Below are 14,368 nucleotides of genomic sequence, written 5' to 3'. Positions count from 1 at the left end.
GCGAACTTGGTCTGTACCAGAAGCTTGGCTCTACTCACTTCCTAGAGGCCCTACTCACTTCCTGTTGGCTCTACTCACTTCCTGGAGGCCCTACTCACTTCCTGTCTTCTCTACTCAAAGAAATGGTCTTAACATAGACATATTTAAGAGTAGACCCCGCATTGGCCGCTACCACCAATAGGGGCTGTCGAGAAATGCGGCCGCCATCTTGGTCCGGTCGTCCTCCTCACTCTGCTCCGCTGTTTAACAGGCGCAATGAAGTCTCAGTGCATTAAATGAAGCAATAGTTCGCTCAATGCTACGCAATTTTTTTGATCTGCAAACGTCATTTGAAGAGCTATGAGAGAGGCCATAATTTTTGGTGTCTTCAAGTACTTAGAATTAATAAAATAATATTTTAGAACATGCTGACAGAGCTGTAGATGCCATAGTATAATTAATCAGGGATATATCTAGGTTTAGAAGCAGGTTCTGCTATGTCTCAATAACTATTAACTGGCGATTTTAGATGACTAATTTAATATTTTTATATCTTATTTAGTTAAATTTTATACATCTATTTTTCTATTTATATACACGTCATAATGTTATACAGAAGCTGACTGTCTATTTTAATAAAATGAATGGAAAAATGAGGAAATAAACACTAATATACTGCTTACATATCAAAAAATTGCACACCTTCAAGTTAAACAGAAGACCAGATGAGATGATAGTCAATTTGTCATATACACTGTGAACAAACAAGTACTGTAACACCAAAAGTATTATTTATGTACATGACACAACCTTTCTTTACAGGACAGCACTGCATATTTACATATTTACATATTTCACACAACTACATATTTACATCAGTTTGCTCAGTCCCTAAAAGCCTTGAAAGAGGACTGCTTTGGTGTTTTTTTTTCCGAGTGCTCCCTTTCTGCAGCTCCAGAGAGGTGAGTTTTGCCCATGTGGTGCAGCCTGATCTTCAGAAACACAGACACAACTAACGACAACAGTGTGAAATGGTGGTTGTCGATGCCAAACTGTGTCTCCTCAATGTGTTCCCCAAGATGAAAAACGTCCTCTGTTCCAACCTCCTCCGGATGATGTAGGTGACTGTTGACACCTTTGGTGCCTGCCTTGTTGATGCTTGCCAGATGACCCTCTCTGCAGCTCTCAACACCTTCACAGTACCTTGTGATGGAATCACAAGGCCACCACGGGTTTTTTCAGTGTCAGAGGGTGGTAGTTTTCATCAAATGATGAAGGTACAGCATCTCTGACCAAGCTTGCACGGCATGTATCACAGGACAGCTTTTGCAGAATCTGCCGGACCACAAATCCTGCAATGTAGACAAGAGCATTTTCCACCAGTCCCCCCGAACCGAGTGGGCAGGTAACTGTGATCTGTCACAACAGCCGAAATGTTTGCAAATGGAGATGGATGTTCTTCAGCTGTTTCTGGAGAGGACATCTCCACTGCAGCCAGGGACACAGTCTGATCTTGGGCTGCAACATTGCCGGTCTCGCTGGGTGACACACCACATCGAACCATCAAGCGGCGGAAAATGGCCTGGAACTGGCTCGCAGAGGGGTTATTATTTCAGCCACCTGCATGTAAAACATTACACTCATTACTCACGTGACATAAATATACAGATTCGTTAAGTATATTTTCTGAATTGGATTTTATTATTAAAGGAGCTTACCTGACGCTCTGATGGAATTAAACAGGAGCTCCAAGTGATCCTGGCTAAATCTGTATGTTAGAACATACCGCTGAACTTGGAGGAGCTCTGGAATCATTACCATCAATGTGTCGATGTTAATGACAAACCCAATGACGGACAAATACCTGCAAAAGAAAAAAGTTGCATTTCTTGGTGCAAACTAAGAGAATGAAAAGCAGCTGCCTGAGCAGATAAAAACTCGAGAACAAGAACGCATGCATGAACGAACACATGCAATATTACCATTTTGACTTACATGTATATGATGTTGTGTAATACATACCTATTTAGAAGCATCTAGGATCTGCAACACACTTAATACAAGACAATTCAAATGAAAACAAAACTGCACATTTAAATTTTAACCAGAACACTTTTTTTTTTTTAACCAGTCAGCTGAGGTGGCCCAGGCATCTGGTTAGGATGTCTTCTGGACGCCTCCCGTTAGAGATGTTCCGGACATGTCCGACCGGGAGGAGGCCTCGTGACCGATCCAGGACCAGGTGGAATTATATCTCTTGCCTGGGTTGGAAACGCGAGATCTGGGCCTTCCTCCTGAAGCTGCTGGCCCTGCGACCCGGACCAGGATAAGAGCAGAAAACGACAACATCCCTCCTACATGCAAGCTGTCTTTTTGACACAGACAAATCTTAATGTTGGGGGGAAAAAATGGATTAATAAGCATCTGGGACCTGAAAAACACTGAATACATGTAAATTTTGACAAATACAGCTGGACACAAAAAAACATTGTAATTAAAGAGCATCATGTTGGCAGACAAAACAAAAGAAAATACACTGTATCAAATGAACCTGATACAGAATGAGGCATCTTATGAACTTGATGCATGGAACAAAAACTGGAACTGTTTCAATGAACTCATGCAGTAACTTTCTCAAACTTTCAACTTTAATGCTCTTTTTTAATAGACCTCTTAGAGCGGTGGAGGGGTGTTCCATCTTTTGTCGCCAAAGTGAGCAAGTGCTCTCTGGCTCTTGACAGAAATGCTTTCCTCTCCATCAAATTCAAAGCACCGAAAGGAGCTTTGAATCCTTTGGCACGAGGATTGCGTCCGTTCATAATATCAAAGAGACTGTCAATCATCTATAAAAACAAATAGTGGCATATAAATGTCATGTCAGTTAAATATCGACAAACCTTACATTCATGAAAAAAACAATGACACAATCAGAAACATTAGGGAATTACCTCGATTAAATCTGCTGTTGCCTCACAGTCTCTGGATTGAGAGGACCCAAGATCTCACATTGTCCGGAGAGCCGCTGACACTGAGCGACTCAGTGTTTGTGCGGCTAGGGAAACCTTCATCTTCTGGCTCTCAAAGTGGACAGGCTTGTCTGTAATTTTATTTGCAGCATGCAGTCCATCTTTTTTTTGCACATCATTGAGCTGATCGATGTACCTCCAATTTATCTGTCCACTGGTGGATGCAATCGGACTGTAGGACTGCAGAGGAAGAATTGGTCACTGTCAAACAAGTACAAACAGCACAATTTTGATCTTCACATCCAGTAATAAATGTGCAACTGAATACACAAAAATATTAAGGGTCATTTTTTAGTAGCAGAGACATAACTTGTACAAATAGGTATACAACAATAACAATTTACCTGCAACATATTACGTGCCAACTTCAGCATGTGGCATGCGTCCATCATGACAAATACTTGGTCACCAGTCGACGGATGTGGGAAACTGGTTTTAAGTGGCTCTTGTGGGTTACCCCTCAGCTCACAACCAAGTTGACCGCACATGCTGATATTTGTGGCATGGCCATCCATTGTGACACATACCGCCTGAATCCCCCGTGCATGCAGCTCCTCCAAAGCATGAGTGAGGAGGACCCTTGTGTGTCTGGAGACAGAGTCTTCGTCAGGTAGTATGCAATTGGAGCCTTCCAGTGTCCTTGAAGGCCGACCACCAGGAACACAAGCACCTCAGTAGCAACATCAGTCTCATTGTTTCCGTCACCCATGTCTACAAAGCCAGACATTGACTGGTTGTGCGGATTATATTGCACATGTTTTCTTATGGCCATGGAGTCTAACATGACTGCAACATGCCCATATTTGGCCTGGTCATCCTTCCGTCTTTTCTCCAGCATGTCAAGCATCATTTTGTTCAGGCCAGGCTTGTCATCCACAGAACAAAGCCACCTGTACCAAAATATTGAGAAATAACAGTTTAACAGAAAAATATGCTACTGTATTTAACTTCCCGGAACTGAATTTGATAACATTATGACTACCTTTGTAATGTATGTGGATGGGGGAGGTGGAAATTCAAAGTGTCTCTGAGGTACTTGTAAGCCTTAGGACTATGAAGATGGAGTGTCAGGGCGAATTCTCTGTGCTCCTTTGAGTACTCATGACCCCGCCTGGGCATGAAGTCTAGTTTAAGATCTGAAATATGAGGCAAAATTCACAGGTCACCTTCAATTATGACTAAAAGTTTTAGCTAATAAATAATAAATTCATTTCACCGTGGTAATTTCATCCTACCTGAGTAGAACTCCAGTCTGTCTTTGAGCTCTTCATTAATTAGGTTCTTTTCACTTAATTGTGCTGGAAGACTCTTCACGTTAATCTTTGCTCTCTTTTCACGTGCCTTGGCATTCTTTTTTCTCACTGCAATATATCGACTCTTTGCATAGCTCCGGTGAGTCTGGCCTTTAAAGCAGTTGGGGAGGAAGGCATTACATAGCTGTGATCCTAGGATAAGGAGAGATGAACATTGTTCGAGTTACGTTTTACTTGCTGTATCACACATGACACAAGGCTCAAAATATTTCTAAAAGGAATCAGCTGTCAAATCCGCTACCAGTCTCTAAAACCATTATGACATGTTAGATGCAAAATTTAAATACTTACATCTTTAGGCTGAGTTTCTGAATGTGAGGTTGAGGCCACTGGGTCATCCTGAGGCATCTCAGACAGGCTCTCCTCAGATCTTCTGGAGGCAGAAGTGTTCCTGCTTTTTTCTGGCTAAAAAGAAGAAAACAGAAAGACATAGACAGATAGACAGATAGACAGATAGATAGATAGATAGACAGAGATAGATAGATAGATAGATAGATAGTAGATAGATAGATAGATAGATAGATAATAATTGGAGACAGAGAGGGAGAGAGAGAGAATCACAATGATAAGTAATTTATACTTTGTAATCAATAGGACATTTCCCCTTCAGCAATGCTAACAGCCATATTGTGATGCACTTACTCTTTGGAGGTGATCTGGAAACTTAAAGATGGATGGAACAACGCCATCTTTAAGGCGGACCACCTGTCCTGTCCTGTCGAAATCTTGTTCTCTGAAGTGCTCACTGCACAGCACAGATGTGTCACTTGATGTGAATTTCTCTCTCCTCGGGGCGATCTCCCACTTCTTCCTCACATCTCTGTCTTTAGGAATCTTCAAAACGAAACAGGAGATCACAACAAAACAATCTTTAATAAGAGCTCACTTTCTTCCTTCTTTCCATTTTATTCCTTAAAGTTTCTTAGAACCTCTCATAAACAAAAGTTTTTCAAGCTAATGCGAATCTGTTGCTAATACACCAAAGTTTCAATGATTGTGAATAAGCCAGCTGTTGGCAAATGATTCTACAGTCAGGTGTAATGTTGAAAAAACGTTTAATCCTACCTGTGAAAAGTTATTCCTTGAGCCCTGCTTGCTACTGTCCGTCTGTTGGCACAGGAATACGCTGCACAGTGCTCCGGCATCGCTGAATCACCGTGTGAATGACTGGAGCATGTGCGCCACTCGACCGGACCAAGATGGCGGCCGTATTTCTCGTTGCGCAGCGCCCCAAGCGGGGTCTACTCTTTAATATGTCTATGGTCTTTAATGCACCCACTCCCAGCCTGAACCACATCTCCATCAACGGCAACGCTATAGAACAGGGGAACACATTTAAATATCTTGGAATCAACCTGGACAATAACTTCACCTTCGAGCACCACATCATGGACATTCATAAACGCTCACAACAAAGACTTCATGTTCTCCGTACACTCAGTGCTCTCCATGTGGCTCCTCATCTTCTGCTGCTGCTGTATAAGAGTATCATTCAGTCCATCGCCGAGAGGGTTAAGCCAGCTTCTGTCTGAAATGTGGAGAAACCGAGCAAAGGAAGGTCAAACGGCTCCTTCCACACCAAACAAGATAACTTCTGATTCTGTTTGGCGCCCCTGGAAGACTAAACAAATCTCCCTGAAGATTCAAGACAAGACTGATTGCTCTCTCTATTTTCCCTCTCTCACTCTCAGCTGCAACCCAAGTTCACTTTGGACTGCTTCATTCAAGGCCGTCCCGGCAGCGACCATCTGAGTTGGAGCGCAAAGGGGAGGCGGGCCAAACCACACACGCGTACACGGACTGATGAACTGAAATGCCACATACATGCCACACACACTCCCTCCCCCATTTTCAACGTCTCCACCACACCTTTCTGCTGACGACTAGTGGTGATGACGTGTTGCGCTGATATAGCTGCGATAGCTGATCCGTTAGTCTGATAGCAACTTGTCTCGTGTTTTTTTGCTATGTTTGTGCGCAGGTTGGCTTTTTTTGGTCTCTCACTTCTAATCACGACTCCCTTCAGAACTGTGATCTGAATTGATGTATCTTTTTTTACCACCCCCCCCCCCTCCCCCCCCCCTAATTTCTGTCTGAGTTTCTTTAACTCTGTTTCCTTTTCAAGACGGAGCGCCTGGGCGTCTTAAAAACCCATGCAATTTCGTTGCACTTGTAACTTCGGTAACTTGTTTCGATGACAATAAAGACAATTCTGATTCTATTGTTCTTCCTGTTTTTACACTATGCTGTCAGTCTCCAATAGAAACAAACTCCTTAAAATCACTCACACAGCATCTAAAATAATCTGCTCTCCCACACCAAACATTTCAGAACTGAATGACAGAGCAATAGCCCGGCTTGCCAAATCAATAGTTTCAGACACAGATCACCCTCTTCATAACCTCCTCCAGCTCCTCCCCTCCAGGTGCAGATATCGGACTCTTAAATGTAGACGGGCCCGTTTTAACAAGAGTTTTGTTCCATCAGCTATTGCTGTACTGAACAAGGTGCCTCGCTGACTTACTGCCAATCTATGTTAACTGCTGTCTGTTTGTTCTTTGTTGTATATTCTGTTTTTGTAATTGTCTTACTGTCTCACTTGTGGTGTGGTGATGGTGTCCATAACGTCTTGAACTGACATGAAAGGCTGTGGAAACAAATTTCCCTTCACGGGATTATAAAGACTTATCTATCTGTCTATCTAGCTATCTATCTACTGTCTATCTGTTGGCTCTACTCACTTCCTGTTGGCTCTACTTAGTTCCTGTTGGCTCTACTCAGTTCCTGGAGGCTGTACTCACTTCCTGTTGGCTCTACTTAACTTCCTGTCTTCTCTACTCACTTCCTGTTAGCTCTTATCACTTCCTGTTGGCTCTACTCAATTCCTGGAGGCTCTACTCAGTTCCTGGAGGCTCTGCTCACTTCCTGGAGTCCTCTACTCAACTTCCTGGAGGCTCTAATCACTTCCTGTTTTCTCTACTTACTTCCTGCCAGCTCTACTCAATTCCTGGAGGATCTACTCGCTTTCTGGAGGCTCTGCTCACTTCCTGGAGTCTCTACTCACTTCCTGTTGGCTCTACTCACTTCCTGGAGGCTCTACTCACTTCCCTGTCTTCTCTACTCACTTCCTGTCAGCTCTACTCAATTCCTGGAGGCTCTGCTCACTTCCTGGAGGCTCTACTCACTTCCTGGAGGCTCTGCTCACTTCCTGGAGGCTCTACTCACTTCCTGGAGGCTCTGCTCACTTCCTGGAGTCTCTACTCACTTCCTGGAGTCTCTACTCACTTCCTGGAGTCTCTACTCACTTCCTGTTGGCTCTACTCACTTCCTGGAGTCTCTACTCACTTCCTGGAGTCTCTACTCACTTCCTGGAGTCTCTACTCACTTCCTGTTGGCTCTACTCACTTCCTGGAGTCTCTACTCACTTCCTGTCTTCTCTACTCACTTCCTGGAGGCTCTACTCACCTCCTGTCTTCTCTACTCACTTCCTGTCAGCTCTACTCACTTCCTGTTGGCTCTACTCACTTCCTGGTGTCTCTACTTACTTCCTGTTGGCTCTACTCCCTGGAGTCTCTACTCACTTTCTGTTGGCTGTACTCACTTCCTGGAGTCTCTACTGACTTCCTGTTTTCTGTACTCACCTCCTGGAGTCTCTGTATGCAACCAGACGCTTCCTCAGTCCTGACAGCAAACTGTCTATCATCACACTGAATGCCTTCAACTTGGAACAGCTTCACCGTCGTCTGCCTCGTCACCAGAGGTTCTCCTGGTACTCGGGCGCGGGTCTCGAAGTAGCAGGTGTTCGATGGCCTCCACCTTCTCAAGCAGCCTCCCGCCTCATGTCCTGTCGCTCATTGGCTACCATCCTGAAGGCACTTGCTATTTTAGCATTATTTTCACAAAGAGCCGCAGCTCCGTCTGGTGCAGCAGAGATTCCATTCACCTTCATGTATAAACAGAGAACCTCTGCTCAGCGACACGGCGTTCTGAAACACTGAGAAGTGAAGCAGAACTCGGAGCTTGTTCTACATGGATGGAACCCGGGGTTAAGGAACCTCCTGAACCCACCGGGTCCAGGTTGTCTCATTAGATCAGCCGTGAATGGAATGCATCAGTGGGTTCTACTTCTTGAGTCCTCTGTATTACCCTGACTTTTTCGATGCGTCGCCACAGGCCCGTTAGATGGATCCAGCTCCGAGTCGTCAACCATCTTCGACACACATCCTGCCAGACTTGCTCCAGAGTGACTTTGAATCGGTTCCCCGTCTCACTCACAGCTCGGAACACTAGTCCACCTGAGACCCGTCAGGCATAGAGTCCACAGTGACTCCGCTGGCTGAAGCTCTTTTGCAGTGCCTTGCTTTGTTTTTTCACCCATTAAACTGGTCAATTCCTCACATGTAGTTGAGGATAAATATGAATCCTTGCCACGACCCTTCTGACCACACTTCTGCAAATGTTCCTTCACAAACAGATCAAGCTGTGCTGGCAGCTCAAGGATTCCCAGATAATTACTGTTGTGCGGAGATCCCAAAAGCCACAAGCCTGTACGGGCACAAAGTGAAACAAGTGAACACAGTGAGATTTTTGGGATGTCTTTTTGATGAAAAGTTGACTTGGAAACCATATATAGAGTCAGTTTAAAATCAGTGTAAGAAAGTAAATAATCTGCTAAGATGTCTGGCTGGTCAAGAGTGGGGAGCAGCATGGGGGGCCTTGGTAAGGGTGTATCAGGCTCTCATCAGGTCTTCTTTAGACTATGGATGTGTCGCATTCATGGCAGCCGCAGAGACACACTTGAAAAAGCTGGACCGGGAGCAAGTTCAGGGACTTAGGACCTGTTGTGGAGCCAGTTAGGTCATCACCTGTAGATGCTCTGCAGGTGGAGGCGGGGAAACTGCCCCTACGATTGAGGAGGATTAAGCTTATGCTGGCCTATTGGATCAACCTCCAGGGACATGATGTTTCCCACCCCACTCTTTTAGCTTTGGGTGGGTAGGTGATATTAAAGTGCACTAATTTGACTTGACCCAGATGAAGTACAGCCCTACTGTTCCAAATGCACCTGTTCCTCCATGGTTATTTATTGCTCCGAAGGTAGATCTGTTGTTAGAACAGACTCTGGAGAATAGAAGTAAACATACCCCTGAATGGTTTGTTGTTCAGAAAAAGCTGGATTCCTTTGGTGATTGTTTGTTTATATATTCAGACGGATCTAAAGATCCAAAAATGGAAGAACAGGTGCAGCAGTGAACACCCCTCTCATGGGGTTAGTGTGAAGAAAAGATTATCTGATCATATTGCTGTATATACAGCTGAATTGACAGCAGTTGCTCTTGGCCTCAACTGGGTCTTAGTAAACTGGAAGGAAGGCCTAAACAAAGCTGTTACTGCCTCAGACAGTCAAGCCATATTATTGAGTATAAAAACAGGGAAGTCTTGTAGAATGGACTTGCTGTATCAGATATTTCAGTTTCTGTTACAGATATCTGCCAGGAAAGTGAACGTGACATTGATTTGGGTTCCTGCCCATGCTGGTGTTGAAGGTAATGAAGAAGCTGATATTCTGGCAAAGCAAGCACTGAGATGAGAAATAATGAGCATTCAGGTACCGCTGGGTCGAGCAGAAGCAAAACCAGTCATCAATGCTGTGGCAGGATGCTGGGATATCAGTGACACAGGACGACATTTGTATAACATACAAAAGAAAGTTGCAATGAAAAGAATAACAAATGGAAACCGCAGAGAAGAAATAATATTGTTTAGAATTGGCCATACTGGTTTAAATTACTCTCTTGCTAAAATGGGAAAGCATCAAACTGGAGCATGTGTGTTTTGTGATTAGCCAGAGACAGTTGAGCATGAGCTGCTGCAATGTGAGCAATATGAAGAGTAAAGAGCCATACTTAGTGCTGCTATAGCAAAAGAGAAAGACTGTTGCAATAGAAACGCTGCTGGCAGATTCTTCCAGGGAAATACAGAGAGCTTTATTTAGATTTTTACGAGAATCTGAGTTGTACTGCCGCATTTAGGTGCACAGCGTGCACATAGGTGGTGAGCATGAAAACCTTATCTAATGCAGATAGAGCTTCCATCTGACCAGTCTTAAATAACACTCCAGCCCAGTTGGTGGCGATGATGCCCCAAGGTGGTGTCCAGCTGCCAATAAACAAAAGAGAAGAAGAAGAAGTAAGCCGCCTCATTCTGCTTCAGTCTGTCTCCCAGGAGAAGCCTCCAGAGCGCCCGGGGCTCCGTCAGGATTCTGTTCAGGCAGGCAGCGGGCAGTCTCAGGCTTCCAGGGTCCATCTGGTGACTGATTGGCTCCACCTGGGGAAGGCCGATCTGCTCCTGTTCCTGATGGGATCGCTGTCTTCTGCAGGCAGAACGGTTCTCCTGCTCTGCCAAAACTCTGGGAGGGATTTTGTTTTCACGCCTCGTCTCGGTTCCTTGAGCTCCGTCCTGCTCAGTCCACCTGCAGGCCGGACTCAGGACTCTGATTCAACAGGTCAGCCGCCTCACCCACTAACCGCCGTCACTGGTTTCAGAGCCGGCCTGACTGAGGCATTACTCTGTTGTGTTGTTCGATCTCTGTCATTTATAGGTTTTGTATTTTCTTCGTTCAGGCTCGCTGCTGCTGATAGCTGCTGCTCAGGCTGGGCATCATCGGTAGAAGGCGACGCTTCCGAGCTGACGTAGCTGGCTCGCTCCACATTCTCCTCATTTCTGTTATTTTAGAACAAGCTGAACATTTTGCTAAAGCCTCTGCTAGCGCCTCAGCTACTGCCTTAGCTAGGGCCTCTGCGGGTAGCCGCCCGTGTGGGCCGGTTCTCCCGGGGGGGTCATGGCCCTCCGCCTGTGTTTGGGGGGTTGGCTCTTGGGCTCTTGGGCCTTGGGCTCTTGGCTCTGCCCGCCCCGGGCGTTCGGCACCTTCAAGAATGAGATCACATCTGCCGACCCGAGAGAAATCATCACCAAAAGCCAAGATCCACATCGCCGTTTCCTGCATCTACCCGAACAAAGCCAACCTGACTCTGGGGTTCCGGCACAAGAACCCGTACGCCTTCAGCGAGTGGCTTCGGCAGCTTCAGCTTCCAGTTCGAGTTCTTCCAGAGCCAGCTCTTCAGACGGCAGGTGGAGGGCAGCAGCTACCCGGTGGAGGTGTCCCTCAAGCAGATGGTCTACATGCAGATCCAGGCCTCCTCCTCCATCCCCGACACCCAACTGTTCGTGGAGTCCTGCAGGGCCACGCCCTACGACAACCCCGAGTCCCGCGTCAGCTACACCATCATGGAGGACGGGTGGGTGAGCTCAGCGGAGAGACCGGCGTCTCTCTGAGGGTCTGGACCCTGATCGCTGCTCTGCTGCAGGTGCGTGAGGGATCCCACCGTGCAGGTCTACCCCGGACCCGGGTCCGTCTTCCAGTTCGGGATGGAGGCTTTTGAGTTCATCGGCGCTCACGATGAGGTAACGTCCAGATCCGTCCACTCCGGGGTCAAACCCTCCCTCCAGCCATCAGCTGCTTCGGTTGGTAGAGAGATCAGCTCTCAGTCAGAATGTTGCAGGTTTGATTCCCCATTTGTCCACCTATTGAAGTGTCCTTGAGCAAGACACTGAAGTCCAAACTGATCAGATTCATCAACTTCCTCAGGACCTTTCACTGATGGAAGCAGAGTTCTGCCAGAACCTCGCTTCATTTCCATCCTCTGAGTCTGGTTCTGCAGAAAGTCTCACATCTGGTTCTGGTTCTGCAGAAGATCTCTGATCTGGTTCTGATTCTGCAGAAAGTCTCTGATCTGGTTCTGATTCTGGTTCTCCTCTACTCGCTCATGCAGATTGTTGCTCTTCTGGGTCAATCTGTTTGCAGATGACTATTTTGTGTTTGTCGCTGTAGAAATAAAGTTTTCTTGAATTGCTGTCCCCCCTCCGTCCTCCATCCCCGTCCCATCTCGTCCCTGTGTCTGCAGGTCTACATCACCTGCTCGGTACTCCTGTGCCAGAGCGGCATGCCGAACACCCGCTGCTCTCAGGGATGCCTGGAACCAGGAAGTGGTCGCAGCAGGAGGGAGGCCGGGGCTCAGACCAACAGCCACTTCATTTCCCAGGGTCCTTTGCGCCTGAGGGCTCCTCACAGCGAAGGTTCTCAGAAGTTGTTTATGTCAGCATCAGAACGTTGAACGTGTGACGTGACCCTGACTGCTTCCTGCTCTCCAGGCTCCATCCCGACCCTGAACCTGGTCTCCATGCTGGTCCTGTTTGCCGGCGGCCTCCTGGCATGCGGGCGGGGTTCTTCAGATCCAGAAGGACCCCGATCAAGTACCACCTACTGGTCATCTCCGAGACCGACCAGCCAGAACATTAGGACCACGGGCCCGATCTGCCCGGACTCCTGCCGCCCCCTGCAGGTGGTCTCCTGTGGTACCAGACCAGGCGGTCCTTCAGGGACCAGACTGTCTCTTCTGCACATCCCACAAATGCTCCAGCTGGACTCCAAGCTGGTTCTCCTGGTCCTCAGAGAACTCTTGAATTATTTATTAGTTATTTATGAGATTCCAGGATCTTTGTGGTTTTTAATCCACTCATCTCGTCAGCTGTTCAGACCTTCCAGTGTTTTTTGTGGTTGTTGTATTTATTGTTGTGTCGCTCTGGTGTGTAATGTTCCCACTTCCCACTGGGAAGTTCCCAGAAAACGATTTCAAATGTGATTAAGTGTTGTTTATGCTGTGAGTCGACATTCAGGATGTCTACACTGCAAAAAAAATTTACTGAATTGTGGTATCACACATCCTTCAGTCATCTTGCAATGACTGGAGCTTTTAGCCAGGGGGTTGTGTCATCAGATGGTTACCAACGATCCTCAAGTGTTTCGACCCTGAACCATAACACTCTCCTGTTGGCGGGTCAGCAGTGGTGGCCAGCCACTACTCACTTCCCCCTGGCTGCCAGCTCAGTTCCTCTCCTGGACCTCACCTCTGCCTTTGATACAGTGGACCACAAGATCTTGCTTTCTCGCCTCGAAAACCTGGGCATCAAAGGTACAGTCCTGGAGTTTTTTCCATTCCTACTTGTCTGGTAGGACCTTCTCTGTTCAACTGGGAGACTTCACCTCTTCTGCAGCCCCCCTCTCCTGTGGGGTGCCACAAGGTTCCATCCTAGGCCCTATTTTATTTATCCTGTATATTCTGCCCTTAGAAGATATCATAAAAAGCACAATATCTCCTTCCACTGCTATGCAGACGATATCCAGCTGTATCTCCCCTTTAAGGCCGATGACCCCACTGCTCTCCAGCCTTTGCAAAACTGCCTGTCGGACATTAAGGCTGGATGTCAGCGAATTTTCTCTTCCTCAACGAGGAGAAGACAGAGGTCATTGTGTTTGGCAAAACCCCTTCAGCACTTAACACCAACACCCTGGGTTCTCTCGCCAGTAACTCTAAGCCAGCGGTTAAGAATCTGGGTGTGATCTTAGACAGTTCTTTTAAGTTTGAGCAGCAGATTAGTGCAGTTGTCAAAAGAAGCTTTTTTAACCTGAGGACCCTGGCAAAGATTAAAGCGTACCTTCCCCAGGCAGGGTTAGAGCAGGCCCTCCACGCCTTTGTCACATCCCACCTGGATTACTGCAATAGTCTATACCCGGCATAGGAAAAGCCCAACTTCACGCCTGCAGTTAGTCCAGAACGCGGCCGCTCGACTCCTCACCTGCACTAGAAACACGATCACATTACTCCGGTTCTTGCTTCCCTCCACTGGCTCCCCATCCGCTACCGCATTGATTTTAAAATTCTCTTAACAGTCTTTAAATCTCTGCACCACCTTGCCCCACCGTACCTGGCTGATCTCTCCTCCCTTTCACACCGACCAGAGCGCTACGGTCGGCTGACCACCGCCTTCTGTCATCCCCAGGTCGAGGTTGAAAACTAGGGGGGACAGAGCTTTTTCTATAGCGGCCCCTCGACTCTGGAACTCTCTTCCCCCCCACATCCGAGCAGCCGAGTCCGTAGGATTTCAAATCTCACTTGAAGACGTACCTCTTTTCGCTGGCCTTCAACTAGG

General features: G+C 46.7%; 1 protein-coding gene across 1 annotated transcript in view; it reads left to right on the top strand.

Annotated features, from left to right (window-relative positions):
• The first annotated feature begins 194 nt into the window (after positions 1-194).
• LOC115389133 (CUB and zona pellucida-like domain-containing protein 1) overlaps positions 195-14,368 on the top strand; it is a 20,433-nt gene continuing 6,259 nt past the window's right edge. Inside the window, exon 1 of the mRNA XM_030092604.1 lies at positions 195-260. Coding sequence (XP_029948464.1) covers positions 195-260 — 66 coding nt within the window. The remainder of the gene's footprint in view (positions 261-14,368) is intronic.

Source organism: Salarias fasciatus, chromosome 1 (assembly GCF_902148845.1).
Source record: "Salarias fasciatus chromosome 1, fSalaFa1.1, whole genome shotgun sequence".
In the NCBI taxonomy this organism is placed as follows: Eukaryota; Metazoa; Chordata; class Actinopteri; order Blenniiformes; family Blenniidae; genus Salarias; species Salarias fasciatus.
This window is presented reverse-complemented; position numbering and strand designations above follow the sequence as displayed.